At 46.3% G+C, this 17432-nt stretch overlaps 1 protein-coding gene across 1 annotated transcript in view; it reads left to right on the top strand.

The window, feature by feature from the left end:
* LOC121005030 (branched-chain-amino-acid aminotransferase, cytosolic-like) overlaps nt 1–17432 on the top strand; it is a 100185-nt gene that overhangs the window by 75492 nt on the left and 7261 nt on the right. Inside the window, exons 6-7 of the mRNA XM_040437537.1 lie at nt 10116–10279; nt 10815–10957. Of these exons, the coding sequence (XP_040293471.1) occupies nt 10116–10279; nt 10815–10957 (307 nt within the window). The remainder of the gene's footprint in view (nt 1–10115; nt 10280–10814; nt 10958–17432) is intronic.

Genomic DNA, 17432 nt, shown 5'->3' on the forward strand with positions numbered 1-17432 from the left:
TCTTTAAAGATGGCACCCACTCGTAAGTGCAGCGGGCGCTATACCAGTCCAGTTCTTGCTGTTTTAAAAAACAAACACCAGGGGCTAATGTTTACTATTGACGATATTATCGATCGCAGACATTTAACCCCTCAGATGCTGTGGCCATATGTGCCCCCGGCATCTGTGAGCTCCCAGTCCTGCAACGGCTTCCATGAGCGAGGAAGCGGGGAGCTGGGTAGGTGTTTGGCAGCTCGGTCCACCTGAATGATCCGAGGCTGCCGCAGATAGGTTCCTTTGGAGACCTTCCATAGGAACATAGTATGATTCTCATAAATTCAAATGGTAATGCATTGGGGTCTATGAGAGAAGCAATCTAATGATTGATTGTTCAAATTGCCTATGGGAACTTTTAAAAAGTGTAAAAAAAAATGTTTTTAAAAATATAAAAAATAAATAAATAAAAAAGTATAAAAATTCAAATCACCTCCAAAAAAAAAAAAGGCATTGCTGCTTGCTAAAACGCCCGTACTATAAAATCTAAGAATGACGTAATTGGAAAAAGAGAAAAATGGCTGATTTGCCGTTTTTTGGTTCTTAAAAAAAATGACCCCTGTACACATAACTACAGAAAAGAGTTATAGGGTTTAGGATATGGCAATGGAAAAAAAAATATACAGTTGAAACCAGAAGTTTACATACACTATATAAAAAGACACATATGCACATTTTTTTCAATATCTGACTTGAAATCAGAATAAACCTTTCCTGTTTTTGGTCAATTAGGATTACCATAATTATTATTATTTGCCAAATGCCAGAATAATGAGAGAGAGAGGTTTTAAGGCATTTTTATTACTTTCTGCAATGTCAAAAGTTTACATGCACTAAAATTACTATGCATTTAACCCTTTAAGGACCGGGCCATTTTTCACCTTTCTGCCCAGGCCATTTTTAGCAAATCTGACATGTGCCACTTTATGTGGTAATAACTTTAAAACGCTTTTACTTATCCAAGCCATTCTGAGATTATTTTCTCGTCACATATTGTACTTTATGACAGTGGTAAAATTGAGTCAAAAAAATTTATTTTTATTTATAAAAAAAATACCAGATGTACCAAAAATTAGCAAATTTCCACATTTCTCTACTTTTATAATAGATAGTCATACCTCCAAAAATAGTAATTACTTTACATTCCCCATATGTCTACTTCATGTTTGGATCAGTTCAGTTATGAAGTCACTTTCTGGGGCTTACATATTAGAAACCACCCATAGATCACCCCATTTTAGAAACTACACCCCTCAAGCTATTTAAATGGATTTTACAAACTTTGTTAACCCTTTAAGTGGCCCACGAGAATTGAATGAAAATGGGAATGAAATTTCAAAAGTTCACTTTTTTTGCAGATTTTAAATTTTAATCTATTTTTTTCTGCAACACATCAAGGGTTAACAGCCAAAAAAAACTCAATCTATTACCCTGAATCTTGAGTTTACAGAAACACCCCATGTGTGCTCAAAAACTGATGTATGGGCGCACAGAATGCTTCAGAGTGGAAGGAGCACCATATGGCTTTTGGAGAGCTGATTTAGCTGGAATAGTAATTGAGAGCTATGTCGCATATGAAGACACCCTGAGGTGGCCCTATAGTGGAAACCCCCAAAAAGTGACCCCATTTCGGAAACTACACCCCTCAAGGAATATTTCTAAAGTGTGTAGTGAGCACTTTGACCTATCAGGCGTTTCACAGAATTAGGAAACGATTGTCTTTGAAAATAAAAAATAAAAAAAAATTCCAGAAAAAGTTGCTTTACACCCACATTTTTCACTTTCACAAGGGGTAACAGGACAAAATGCACCCCACACTTTTTTCCCCATTTCCCCTAAAATACACCAACACCCCATATGTGCTAAAAAATAATGATGTATGGATGCATGGCAGGGTTCAAAAGGGAAGTAGCGCCATAGGGCTGTTGGAGGACAGATTTTGCAGGATTGGCTTTTGGGAGCTATGTTGCATATAAAGACACCCTGATGTACCCCTAGAGTGGAAACCACCAAAAAGTGACCCCATTCTGGAAACTACACCCCTAAAGGAATATTTCAAGATGTGTAGTGAGAACCTTGTCCTCAACAGTGATTCATGGAGTTGGCTGTGAAAATGAAAAAATTTATTTTTTTCCAGAAAAATTGACTTTAGGCCCACATTTTTCTCTTTCACAAGGGGGAACTGGAGAAAATGCACCCCTAATTTATTGCCCATTTTCTCATGATTACAGCAATGCCCTATATGTGCTTATATACTGCTATATGGGCGTACCACAGGGGTCAGAAGGAAAGGAGCACCAAATGGCTTCTGGAAGGCAGATTTCACAGGAATAACTGACAGGCGCCATCTTGCAATTGAACACACCCTGAGGTACCCCTAGAGTGGAAACCCCCAAAAATTGACCCCATTCCGAAAACTACACCCCTCAAGGAATATTTCAAGGTGTGCAGTGAGCACTTTGACCCATTGGTCGTTTAACAGAATTAGGAAATGCTTGGCTGCGAAAATGAAAAATTACAATTGTTTCCAGAAAAAGTTGCTTTACACCCACATTTTTCACTTTCACAAAAGGTAGCAGGACAAAATGCACCCCACATTTTGTTTCCCATTTCCCCCCCAAAATACGCCAACACCCATATTTGCTCAAAAACTGATGCATGTGCGCACAGCAAGCTTCAGAGTGGAAGGAGCACCATATGGCATTAGAAGAGAAGATTTAGCTGGGATGGTAATTGGGAGCATGTCGCATGTGAAGACACCCTGAGGTGGCCCTACAGTGGAAACCCCCAAAAAGTGACCCCATTCCAGAAAATACCCCCCTTAAGGAATATTTCAAGGTGTGTAGTGAGCACTTTGACCCATCAGGCATTTCACAGAATTAGAAAACGCTTGACTGTAAAAAAATGAAAAATTTGCTTTACACACATTTTTTTACTTTCACAAGGGGTAACAGGACAAAATGCACACCATATTTTGTTCCCCATTTCCTCCTGAATACGCCAACACCCCATATGTGTTTAAAAATGATGTATGGGCACATGGCAGGGCTCTAGAGTCAAACAGCTAAATATGTATTTTGCTGACCTGAATTGGCAGACATGTATTTTAGGTGCCATGTCGCATTAAATAAATTCCTGAGGTCCCCTAGAAATGAAAAGTCCCAACAAGTGACCCAATTTCGGAAAAAACACCCCCGTACGAACATTTTAAGTGGTGGAAAGGGTACTTTTTAGCAAACAGGTGTCTCACAGAAGACAGAAATATTGGTAAAAGAATTTCAAAGCACACATTTGTAAAAATGAAAAATTACTAGCAGACCCCAATTTTTCACTTTCACAAGGGGTTAAAGGAGAAAATGCACCCCAGGTTGTGTTCCCCATTTTCTCCCCTTTTTGCAAACACCCCATATGTGCTTGTAGCCTGCTGTATTGGCGCACAGTAGGTCTCTAGAGGCAAAGAGCAAAAACAGGCTTTTGCAGGCCTGAATAAACAGACATGGATTTTAGGTGCCATGTCGCATTAAAAAAATTCCTGAGGTTCCCAGAAATTAAAAAACCCCAAGAAGTGACCCCTTTTTGGAAAATGCACCCCCGTATGAAAATATTTTAAGGGGTGGAAAGGGCACGGTTGTCTCATAGAAAAAAATAGGATGTGGTTGTTGGAAAGTGGATATGCAAGCGAGGTGGACTAAATCAGTGATATAAAGTGGAAATATTACAGGGAGCATAAAGGATGAAATTAAAATTAAGGCTACTTTCACACTAGCAGCAGGAAGGATCCGACAGGCTGTTCACCCTGTCGGATCTGTCCTAGCGCTATTTCACCGCGCCGCCGGACTGCCTCTCTGTCCCCATTGACTATAATGGGGACGGGGGGCGGAGCTCCGGTGCAGCACGGCAGTGAAGGGCGAGAGGCCGCCGGACTAAAAGTACTGCATGTCTGACTTTTTAGTTCGGCGGCCTCTCACCTCGCACTGCCGTGCTGCGCTGGAGATCTGCCCCCGTCCCCATTATAGTCAATCGGGATGGAGCGGCAGTCCGGCGGCACGGCGAAATAGCGGCAGGACGGATCCAACAGGGTGAACAGCCTGTCGGATCCGTCCTGCCGCTAGTGTGAAAGTACCCTAATACTCCATGGATGTGTGGTTGATTCTGAAACATTCCTGCATGCACAGGCCAGGTTTTAGGGCAGCATTCACAGTGGTAAATGGTGTATTTCCTTATTCCCCTTTTGGACCACACCCTGCATCTTTTTTGGGTCCTTCCCTTCCTTGCTGTCTGGGGGACTTGACCTGAAAAATGTTGCCCTGGTACAACACAGGCACCGTAACTTCCTGAAGTACTGGGACCCTCCCCGGCCTGGGTTTGAAAAATTAGGGCCTTGATTACCACTAGAGATGGCCCGAACTATCCGACGGCGAACAGTTCCCGGCGAACATAGCTTGTTCGCGTTCGCCTCTGCCGGGCGAACACATGCGATGTTCGGTCCGCCCCCTATACATCATCATTGAGCAAACTTTGACCCTGTACCTCACAGTCAGCAGACACATTCCAGCCAATCAGCAGCATACCCTCCCTCCCAGACCCTCCCACCTCCTGCACAGCATCCATTTTAGATTCATTCTGAAGCTGCAGTCTTAGTGAGAGGAGGGAGACTGTAACTGCTGCTGATTTAATTGGGAAATCGATAGCTAGGCTAGTGAATTCAGTGTCCACTCCAGTCCTGAAAGACTCATCTGATCTCTGCTGTAAGGACAGCGTCCTGACAGCACCCCAAAAAGCCCTTTTTAGGGCTGCAACATTAGTCTGCTTTTTTTTTTTCCTTTATATACATATTGCAGTTGCCTGGCCTGCCTGTGTGTGAGGAGCTGCAGGCCCACAGACTGTAGTGTGCCCACTGCCAGTGCTCACCCCTGTCATTCCGTGTGGCACAGGACTTTGCTTAAAAAAAGGCACTTAATTTTTACACTTTAATCTAAGGTTAGTTGCCTGCCAGTGTGTGTCAGGCTGACTTCCACTGACTGTAGTGTGCCCACTGCCAGTGCCCACCACTCATACCGGCTGGCACAGGACTTTGCATAAAAAAGGCATTAAATTTTTACACTTTAGTGTAATTTCAGCTGCTTGCCTGCTGCTAGTGTGTGTCAGGCCGACTTCAACTGACTGTAGTGTGCCCACTGCCAGTGCCCACCCCTGTCATCCCGTGTGGCACAGGACTTTGCTTAAAAAATAGGCACTTAATTTTTACACTTTAATCTAAGGTTAGTTGCCTGCCAGTGTGTGTCAGGCTGACTTCCACTGACTGTAGTGTGCCCACTGCCAGTGCCCACCACTCATACCGGCTGGCACAGGACTTTGCTTAAAAAAGGCATTTAATTTTTACACTTTAATGTAATTTCAGCTGCTTGCCTGCTGCTAGTGTGTGTCAGGCCGACTTCAACTGACTGTAGTGTGCCCACTGCCAGTGCCCACCCCTGTCATACCGAGTGGCACAGGACTTTGCTTAAAAAATAGGCACTTAATTTTTACACTTTAATCTAAGGTTAGTTGCCTGCCAGTGTGTGTCAGGCTGACTTCCACTGACTGTAGTGTGCCCACTGCCAGTGCCCACCACTCATACCGGCTGGCACAGGACTTTGCTTAAAAAAGGCATTTAATTTTTACACTTTAATGTAATTTCAGCTGCTTGCCTGCTGCTAGTGTGTGTCAGGCCGACTTCAACTGACTGTAGTGTGCCCACTGCCAGTGCCCACCCCTGTCATACCGAGTGGCACAGGACTTTGCTTAAAAAATAGGCACTTAATTTTTACACTTTAATCTAAGGTTAGTTGCCTGCCAGTGTGTGTCAGGCTGACTTCCACTGACTGTAGTGTGCCCACTGCCAGTGCCCACCACTCATACCGGCTGGCACAGGACTTTGCATAAAAAAGGCATTTAATTTTTACACTTTAGTGTAATTTCAGCTGCTTGCCTGCTGCTAGTGTGTGTCAGGCCGACTTCAACTGACTGTAGTGTGCCCACTGCCAGTGCCAACCACTGATACCGGGTGGCACAGTAGCTTGCCGATAAATAAGGCATTTAATTTTTAGACAGTAGTCTAAATTCAGTTGCTTGCCTGCTGCCAGTGTGTGTCAGGCCCGCTTCCACTGACTGTAGTGTGCCCACTGCCAGTGCCAACCACTGATACCGGGTGGCACAGTAGCTTGCCGATAAATAAGGCATTTAATTTTTAGACAGTAGTCTAAATTCAGTTGCTTGCCTGCTGCCAGTGTGTGTCAGGCCCTCTTCCACTGACTGTAGTGTGCCCACTGCCAGTGCCAACCACTCATACCGGGTGGCACAGTAGCTTGCCGATAAATAAGGCATTTAATTTTTACACTTTAGTGTAATTTCAGTTGCTTGCCTGCTGCCAGTGTGTGTCAGGCCCGCTTCCACTGACTGTAGTGTGCCCACTGCCAGTGCCAACCACTGATACCGGGTGGCACAGTAGCTTGCCGATAAATAAGGCATTTAATTTTTAGACAGTAGTCTAAATTCAGTTGCTTGCCTGCTGCCAGTGTGTGTCAGGCCCTCTTCCACTGACTGTAGTGTGCCCACTGCCAGTGCCAACCACTCATACCGGGTGGCACAGTAGCTTGCCGATAAATAAGGCATTTAATTTTTACACTTTAGTGTAATTTCAGTTGCTTGCCTGCTGCCAGTGTGTGTCAGGCCCGCTTCCACTGACTGTAGTGTGCCCACTGCCAGTGCCAACCACTGATACCGGGTGGCACAGTAGCTTGCCGATAAATAAGGCATTTAATTTTTAGACAGTAGTCTAAATTCAGTTGCTTGCCTGCTGCCAGTGTGTGTCAGGCCCTCTTCCACTGACTGTAGTGTGCCCACTGCCAGTGCCAACCACTCATACCGGGTGGCACAGTAGCTTGCCGATAAATAAGGCATTTAATTTTTACACTTTAGTGTAATTTCAGTTGCTTGCCTGCTGCCAGTGTGTGTCAGGCCCGCTTCCACTGACTGTAGTGTGCCCACTGCCAGTGCCAACCACTGATACCGGGTGGCACAGTAGCTTGCCGATAAATAAGGCATTTAATTTTTAGACAGTAGTCTAAATTCAGTTGCTTGCCTGCTGCCAGTCAGTGTGTCAGGCCCTCTTCCACTGACTGTAGTGTGCCCACTGCCAGTGCCAACATCATACCTGATCGTATACACACACTGGATGTTTTAAAGCACGTTATTCCAAACAATTTAGGAATGTTAGTTGATTTATGCCCTTTATGGATTAAAACCCGACTCTGCGTCCACTACGTAATTTTCCATGGGAGTTTTGCCATAGATCCCCCTCCGGCATGCCACAGTCCAGGTGTTAGACCCCTTGAAACAACTTTCTCATCACTATTGTGGCCAGAAAGAGTCCCTGTGGGTTTTAAAATTCGCCTGTCTATTGAAGTCTATGGCGGTTCGCCCGGTTCGCCAGTTCGCGAACATTTGCGGAAGTTCGCGTTCGCTGTTCGCGAACTGAAAATTTTATGTTCGCGACATCACTAATTACCACCTCTTGGAACTGAAGAAAAGATCCTGTGTGGCCTGCAGAATGAAATAGCACGTACGCATTGCACATTGCCATCTGTACAATGTGTACGGACAGATTTTTGTACCACACTTTTGTTTTTCATGTGGCACTGTAGGTCTTCATAAGTTGATCTGCAAGATCCACCCCTCCCATGTGGCTGTTGTAGTCCAGGATACAAACTGGTTTGGGGATAGTGGTTGTGGTACCACGTACAGGGGCAGGGAAGCTGGCGTTAGTGTGAATGTTGGTCAGTACAAGGACGTCCCTCTTGTCCTCGTACTTAACCACCAGCATGTTATCATAGAAGAGAGCCCTACTTTCACCCATTCTCAGTGGTTGCCCTACCAGGCATTTAGCGAGGCCTCTGGCAGTTAGGGACCCTTATCCAGTAGTGGCTTCAGTAACTCCCACACATTCTTCCCACTAACTCCTAAGATGGGGGGCATTCTGGAGGTTCTATCTGGGAATCTCTCCCTTCATAAACGCGGAATTTGTGGGTGTACCCGGATCCACTCTCACAAAGATTGTATATTTTTATGCCATACCCTGCCCGTTTGCTAGGCAGGTACTGGCGGAATCTAATCCTCCCTTTGAACAGTAATAGGGACTCATCTACACATACATTTTTATCGGGGCTGTACACCTCAGCAAACTTGGTGCTGAAGTGGTCAATGACAGGCCTAACTTTTAACAGACGGTCAAATGTTGGGTCGTTTTGGTGTGGGCACTGTGCATTGTCATTGTAGTGTAGGAATTTCCGAATTGAATTAAATCGATTCCGGGTCATGGTCTGTCTGTAAATTGGAGTCTGGTAGAAAATGTCCGAACTCCAATATTACAAAGACACCAAACAAAAATTTAAAGATAGGGAAAATTACTTCCAACAGTCTAACTGAATATATCAAGGAACCCTCACCAGGGCCAGGGAGGAAGTTTAGGCTAAGAAATAACTTTTAATATGATCGTTAAAAGATCTAGGAGTACCAGCTATCAAAAGACAAACATACAAAAACAACTAAAATATTCAAGTCCCAGTATACAGCCCCCCCACAGTAAACAGCCCCCCACACTATACAGTACAGCAGTATAGCACTCCACAATATACAGCACCCACAGTATACAGTATACAGCCCCCCACACTATACAGTACAGCAGTATAGCACTCCACAATATACAGCACCCACAGTATACAGCCCCCCACAGTATACAGCTCCCCACAGTATAGCACTCCACAATATACAGCACCCACAGTATACAGTATACAGCCCCCCCACAGTATACAGTATAGCAGTATAGCACTCCACAATATACAGAACCCACAGTATACAGTACACAGCCCCCCCCACAGTATACAGCCCCCCCACAGTATACAGTACAGCAGTATAGCACTCCACAATATACAGCACCCACAGTATACAGACACCCACAGTATACAGGCCCCCACACTATACAGGCCCCCACACTATACAGGCCCCAACTATACAGTAGTTTACAGTATATTAGCATAACAGCCCCTGTCACCTTTTTCTGATGTAATCTTCACAAAAAAAGCTCCACAGTTAAGGCAAACTTCTACAGCAACACTCCTGGTAGAAAGGACCTTGATGACCTCATAGCCATGTGACCAGTTATATTGCTAGGTTACTGGTCACATGGTGATGATGTCATCTAAGGTCCTAGAGAATCACAGCTCTCACAGTACGCTGCCTGGAGTGCCGGCAGGCATGGCAGCACCCCCTGTGTAGCTGACAGCCTGACACCCGGGGCAGTGGCTAGCAGGGCTCAAGAGGCAGCTGCCTTGGGCCCCCCAGGAGCAACTGGGCCCGGGGCAGCTGCCCCTTTTGCCCCTTGTTAAAGACAGCCCTGTATGTGAATGAGAGGGAGGAGACAGATCCGGTGAATGTGTAAATATAAAGATTGCAGCTGCCTATTTATGTGAACAAGGGGGACGAGACAGATAATGTGTAAATATAAAGATGGCGGGTGCTATTATATGTGAACGAGGGAGAGGAGACAGATAATGAGTAAATATAAAGATGGCGGGTGCTATTACATGTGAACGAGGGGGAGAAGACAGATAAAATATAAGATGGCGGGTGCTATTATATATGAACGAGGGGGAAGGGACGGATAATGTGTAAATATAAAGATAGCGGGTGCTATTATATGTGAACGAAGGGGAAGAGACAGATAATGTGTAAATATAAAGATTGCGGGTGCTATTACATGTGAATGAGAGGGAGGAGACAGATAATGAGTGAATATAAAGATGGCAAGTGCTATTACATGTGAACGAGGGAGAGGAGACAGATAATGAGTAAATATAAAGATGGCAAGTGCTATTACATGTGAATGAGGGGGAGGAGACAGAAAATGTGTAAATATAAAGATGGCGGCTGCCTATTTATGTGAACGAGGGGGAGGGGACAGGTACAGCAGACATTCTTGTTACTAGTGAATCTGCGTCACTTTGTGTCTCTCATATTCACAATGTCTCCTCTCATTTGCCCAGGCCTCTCTGGGAGTTAAGAGATCTTCCAAGGCTTTACTGTACGTCATTCTGAGCCCAGTTGGACCTTACTTTTCCAGTGGAGCTTTTAATCCAATCTCATTATGGGCAGACCCCAAATATATCCGAGCCTGGAAAGGTGGAACCGGCGACAGCAAACTCGGAGGGTAAGGCTTTTTATCTTGAGAATTGTGCAACTGCATGTGAATGCCTCAATATACAACAGTGTCACCAGTGGTATAGCAGCAAGGCTTGTGGAAAGGTATAGGCCTCTTTCACACGAGTGTGACGGATTAAGTACGGATACGTTCAGTGAAACTCGCACCATTTTGCAAGCAAGTTTAGTCAGTTTTGTCTATGATTGCGTTCAGTTTTTTATGCACGGGTGCAATGCGTTTTGATGCGTTTTTCACGCGCGTGAAAAACGCATTGCATCCGCACTTTGTTGCGGATGCAATGTGTTTTTCATTGAAGCCCTATTCACTTCTATGGGGTCAGGGCTGCGTGAAAAACGCTGAATATAGAACATGCTGCGTTTTTCACGCAACGCAGAACTGATGCATGAAAAAAAGACCACAGACCCTTTGAAATGAATGGGTCAGGATTCAGTGCGGGTGCTCGTGTGAAAGGGGCCATACTGTTGGGGAATTTTGTTAAAGTGCTCGCCCCAGGGACCCCAGGTAAATAACATGTCTTTCTTAGGAATTACGGAAACGCACTCTTTGCTCAGTACGAGGCTCAGGCTTACGGTTGTCAGCAGGTTCTCTGGCTGTACGGTGATGATGAACAGCTCACAGAAGTTGGCATAATGAATCTCTTCCTCTTCTGGAAAAATGAAAATGGCGGTAGGAAAATAATACCCTATTGGTAAAGGGATTGTGTCACCCAGACTAGGGCTGCAGTAAACAATTATTTTAGAAATCGAGTATTCGCGATTATTTTTACGATTGAGTATTCTAATAAGAAAAAATGAATTAATAGACTGTTTTCCTCATCATACCCCCTGCCATCAGTCCCCAACACCCTTCGTTCCACCCTGTGTTATCAGCCCAAGTGCTTCAGTTCTCCCCAGTGCCATCTATCACCCAGTGCCATCAGCTCCGTTCCCCTAGTGCCTTCAGCTCTCCCCCACCCCAGAGCCATCAGCTCTTTCCCACCCCAGAGCCATCAGCTCTTTCCCACCCCAGAGCCATCAGCTCTTTCCCACCCCAGAGCCATCAGCTCTTTCCCACCCCAGAGCCATCAGCTCTTTCCCACCCCAGAGCCATCAGCTCTTTCCCACCCCAGAGCCATCAGCTCTTTCCCACCCCAGAGCCATCAGCTCTTCCCCACCCCAGAGCCATCAGCTCTCCCCCCTTGTGCCAGCAGCTCTACCCCTTGTGCCAGCAGCTCTCCCCCTTGTGCCAGCAGCTCTCCCCCCTTGTGAAATAATTTGCCCCCCCCCCCTGCTCCTCCTGACACCCAGAGTGCACAGCATCATTGGTTGTGCAGCATCCCACTACGTGTGTGTGGGCACTGCTTAAAAGCACTTTTTATATTATTGAGAATACTAGGTTGTCATGTATAACTTTGCATTTATGTATCTACAAAATCCCTGTTAACAGGCCTATGAGGTGCCATTTGTACATCCCACCACTAGATGGGGATAAAGTTCAGGTCCTATATATACCCAGGTCAGGCCTAGTGAGACAGAGGAGTTGAGACCAGGAGGGAGTTGAGGTTAGGCAGTTAAAAATGTAGTCAGAAAAGAGCAGATCTGAGGTAGTCAGATCAAATTAGTGGGAGGAAAGATAGAGTGAAGACTTCACAACACAGATTAGTGAGTGGAGCCAACTTCGCTAGTAGGTGATACTCAGATGTGAGGCGCAGAAGAGCGTTTTCCTTCTGTGGCCGGACTATAGACTTGTGTAACATCCCAGAGTTATGTTACTAAACTCTTTCACCCCGCTGTCAAGTGTATCTGTACTGTCATCTGGTATCATTTAATATCACATCCTCAATAATGTACATATTCTAAGCTTGTTAAATATATTTGCTGTAATTTCCATGTACACCAGCAGGTGGCAGCAATGTTTAGCAGGACCTTAGCAACAGTTTAGTATATCTAGACTGGAATAGTACATTCCAGTTGAGCTCCCCCCTCTATGAGCAGAAGTGGGCTGGCCCACATCCTGCCTCATGGGGAGGGAAGGAAGTTTAGTTAGTGTTCCAGTTCTCCCTGCAAGGGGAAAGCTGTGCTGGTAGGAGCTCCCAGAAATAGGGATCCCAACCCAGGAGCGTGCCTCGGCTGAGGTCACAGATCTTCATCCCCAGTCTGAGCCTTCAGCCTCAACTGGTGAAAAGCAAGCAGCACTTCCAGATCTCCAGGACGAGCCATTCCCTGTGAGCAGAACTGTGAGTAACTATCCAGAGACCAGGAGAAGCCAAATTCCTCCTCAGCTAGTCAGTCCCTTACCAAGCAGAAGATAGACAGAGCAGAAGACAGATTCCTGCTATATTCTCCATGCACATAGTATAGGAGCAGAAGAGATATTGATCCCTGCCATACCTTGCCAAAAACCTGCTGGGACCTAAAAGACTAATGCTGTATCTCATATGGATTCAAGCTGCCTTCAGTAAAGATGAGTTGGATTATATTACAAGACTGGATCTCATTTACTACTACTAAAATCCTCCATTACTCCTACTAGCAAAACACTAATTTATTGCAAGTGAGCCAGGATCCAGGAGTCCAGCCGTACCAAGGTAGGAGACACCGTTGACACTATACCTACTACTACACAGAGACATTACCTCACTATGGCATTCCTTACCTGGTACGTGAGTTGCAACACCTTAAAGGGCCCTGTGACTGTACCCTGCGCACGCTGCAATTGGCGTCACAAACAAACTATAGACTATTATACACATATCCTGACACACTGCATAATTGGCGTCCGTGTAACCGTACCACGGTCCTGCTCATTGCATAAGTGGCGTCACCAACAGGATCGGATCGAATTGTGTGCCACAACAGAACCGGATCAAATTACATGTTTCACAGTACTGCAAGATCTGAGAGTTGTGCAAAAAAACTGAAAATGGACTTTAATACTTTCATTGCGGGACCAGAAAACAATGTATTGTGCGCTTCAGCACTGCAAGGGTTAATCAGCCATGTTTCCCTCATGGCGCAGCGTCTTTATGACTTTCAAGAGTGCGAAGATGTCGAATACGCTCCTCAGAAGCGGGAAAACTCAGTAACGCCCTCTCAAGAGCGCGAAGATGTCGAATACGCCCCCCTAGAAGCGGGAAAGCTAAAGACTGCCCACCATGAACTTGGTATTGTGAGCCAAGGGAGTAAAGACTCCTCCCTCTGGGCTCCACCCTTACCTCTGGCATTCTTCATGATCAAGGAAGCAGTGAAGATGGCGCTCCCTCAGCCTAAGTGGAACCAGATGGTTATTGGCGGAGAGCCAGTGTATGACGAGCATCCGCCGGAGATTCAAGTCTCACAGCTAGTAAAGAAAAGTGGGCCCTCCGTCTTTGCTACAAGCCCGTGGATCCCTCCGCGGCCAAAGAGCACGCACCTCTTACCCTGACCAGCGTTCCTGACGTACCAGAGAAGGTTGCTGTCACTACTCCAGTCCCCGCGGAAGAAGACAGGACTACAGTCAAGTCCTCGGAGGCAGTGGATCCCTCCGCCTCTATTGCCGTCAGCACGGAAGGTGACACGTCACACCAGATGGCTGCCGACATTGAATCTGTCCCCGCGGAGGACGCCGCTGACACTGTTGCTCAAGCATCCGACCAGCCTGCACCGCGGACCGAGATGGGACCCCGCGACGACTACAAGGAGGCACCGGAACCGGCCGCCCGGCCTCTACAACAGGTAGGAGCTGCCGCGCTCCCTGAGGCCCAGGCCCGGTCCGCATCTGCCCCTGCACCGCGTCCTGCGGCTCCAGAAACCGCCACCAGTCCTAGGCCTGCTCCGCCAAAGACACCCACTGGTGCAGCGGAGGCGGCTGGTTCTTCCACTCCGCCGCCCAGATCTACCCCCATTAAGCCGGGATGCCTGAACCCCGAGGTACCGTGGGAGATAACTGCTTTTGCCCAGACGGCTTGGGAATATAAGTCCACCATCGAGGAGTGGGTAAAACAAGTGGTGGACGACCCCCAGCCAGGAGACCCCAGACTGATCCGACGGGCAGGAACCGTCCTATGGTTCTCCGTTGAAAGGGGAGTTGGGTTTTTGCAAGATAATCACTCCGGGTCGGAGATCTTTGTGGGCCGTCGCTCAGTAAAACGCCACTATCTACCACAGGCCCGTCACAACCTGTACGTAGGGGATCAGGTGGAATATACCCCTATGCGTTCTGTTCAAGGACCCTTTGCTGCCGGTGTGACCCTACTGGCTCAACCATTAACCCCTGCAGTCACCCCAGAGACCTGGCAGGAAGACCCAGGTTCCTTACAAGAGACCCCAGATGGCATGTTACGTTTTAGGGAGCAACCCCAGCCAGAACCTGCACCTCTTATACTTGACCTGGCCGCGCCACCAACACTGCGGGTAGGCCAGATCAATAATTCTGTACTAACTTTTAACCCTAAGGTGCAGCCGTACATACTGCCCTGGAAGCAGCCTCAGGCACCTTCTACATGCTTGCCAGAGCCCCTTCAGCCAGAGGTTTTGAGCCCCTCTGCACCGGCCAGGGATTCCGGTTTACAGCAAGTTACAGCTGCATTTTCCAGGCTATCTGCACAGCCAATTCAACCAGCCACCACTAGAGGTCAGTGGCGCACTACCACAGCTGCGACAATGAGCTACCAGAGGCAGGAGCGTCCCCTGATGCGCTTCAGTAGCTCAAGTAACGAGGAGGACATGGATGCCTTCCTCTAAAATGTGTCCTCCTACAAAAGTAATGACATTTGGGAGCCACGTCATGGACTATTCTTGAAGGGTGAGAACCCGTTGGCATTGTGTTTTTAACATTTTATTTTCAGGTTGCCCTAGTTTGTCCTCACCCTGATGGTCATGCATAGTAAGGACTCCCCCCATCAGCATTTAACCCCTCATGTCCAAGTTCATTGTTTTATCCCCTTTCTCAGGTTACTTGATAGCCTTATTTTTGAGCCTACTCTTGCATTAAAATTGCACTACTTTTATTATAAAAATGTTTACCGCAACATAAAAGCTTGCACCCAAAGAAAGGACTCAAACGTGATACCTGAGCTCTTTGTGGTGTCCTATTTAATATTATTGCACTAATTGTACCAGTTACCTGTTATGCAACGTTTAAAGATAACATGCCCATTGTGTGTACTCTCTCCTAGGTGCCGCAATGTGAACTTTAGGCACTTATTGTGATGATTGCACTTACCACTGCACTTTACCTAAAATGTAGCAACTTACTTCATTATGCCTTATTTTTACAGCTCTTGTTCTCTCCTTCCTTTATACGGACTGCCTTTATACGGATGCTTAAAACTAATGGCCTACACCCGGTGATATATACCCATAGGTACCCAGGGTAGGACCAAGTGGTAAGTCCTGGCAGGTCCAGTAACTACACGGGTAACCCCGCTGCTTCGGGAATCGTTAGAAGTCCTAGACCACTCCTTACCGCTTGTTTCATGTTCAGGATTGCTCCCATCCTGAGGAGTGTTATTTCCAGGAGATCCATGGGATTGTAATACCCTCCTCCTGTGACATTGCCAGAAGAGCACGGAGACGATAAATACCTCCCCTTCTGAGCCTTTTTGCCTAAAGTAAGGCGCCTCAAACCTTAGAGCCACATTTAGCTACCCCATAGTCACCATAATGATCGTGCTTTAAGCCAAGTTTCTCAGGCTTTGGTGCAGGAAAGGGAATACAGGATAAAGCCACCCTTTCATTTGCGAGCATTCCATTACACAATGGTGGGATTACAGAGTAAAGACACCCCATGCTTTATTTGGTGTTTAAAGGATCCAGAACATACAAAGTCAGTCAGTAATGTTTGCTTTGTGCAGTATTTAGGTTACCTGGTTATACCAAGAGAAGAAAACTGTGTGTTGGACACCTTACTCTAGCGGGCAGGAACCTGGGGAAAGCCGTTCTATATTTGTCTTTGTATGTCATTATATGTAATTCATGCAGCACTTTGTATTTTATTGGGTACCCCAGAGCTGGTTCTTTCTCTCCCTCCTAAGCATAAGCCGAGGGCGGCTTAACTCAAAGTAAAGGGTAATGTAACATCCCAGAGTTATGTTACTAAACTCTTTCACCCCGCTACAACCTGTTAAGTGTATCTGTACTGTCATCTGGTATCATTTAATATCACATCCTCAATAATGTACATATTCTAAGCTTGTTAAATATATTTGCTGTAATTTCCATGTACACCAGCAGGTGGCAGCAATGTTTAGCAGGACCTTAGCAACAGTTTAGTATATCTAGACTGGAATAGTACATTCCAGTTGAGCTCCCCCCTCTATGAGCAGAAGTGGGCTGGCCCACATCCTGCCTCATGGGGAGGGAAGGAAGTTTAGTTAGTGTTCCAGTTCTCCCTGCAAGGGGAAAGCTGTGCTGGTAGGAGCTCCAAGAAAAAGGGATCCCAACCCAGGATCATGCCTCGGCTGAGGTCACAGATCTTCATCCCCAGTCTGAGCCTTCAGCCTCAACTGGTGAAAAGCAAGCAGCACCTCCAGATCTCCAGGACGAGCCATTCCCTGTGAGCAGAACTGTGAGTAACTATCCAGAGACCAGGAGAAGCCAAATTCCTCCTCAGCTAGTCAGTCCCTTACCAAGCAGAAGATAGACAGAGCAGAAGACAGATTCCTGCCATATTCTCCAGGCACATAGTATAGGAGCAGAAAAGATATTGATCCCTGCCATACATTGCCAAAAACCTGCTGGGACCTAAAAGACTAATGCTGTATCTCATATGGATTCAAGCTGCCTTCAGTAAAGACGAGTTGGATTATATTACAAGACTGGATCTCATTTACTACTACTAAAATCCCCCATTACTCCTACTAGCAAAACACTAATTTATTGCAAGTGAGCCAGGATCCAGGAGTCCAGCCGTACCAAGGTAGGAGACACCGTTGACACTATACCTACTACTACACAGAGACATTACCCCACTCTGGCATTCCTTAAGACATTACCCCACTCTGGCATTCCTTACCTGGTACGTGAGTTGCAACACCTTAAAGGGCCATGTGACTGTACCCTGCGCACGCTGCAATTGGCGTCACGAACAAACTATAGACTATTATACACATATCCTGACCCACTGCATAATTGGCGTCTGTGTAACCGTTCCACGGTCCTGCTCATTGCACTTGGATCCCTGA

The sequence above is a fragment of the Bufo bufo genome, chromosome 1 (genome assembly GCF_905171765.1).
Source record: "Bufo bufo chromosome 1, aBufBuf1.1, whole genome shotgun sequence".
Classification (NCBI taxonomy): domain Eukaryota; kingdom Metazoa; phylum Chordata; class Amphibia; order Anura; family Bufonidae; genus Bufo; species Bufo bufo.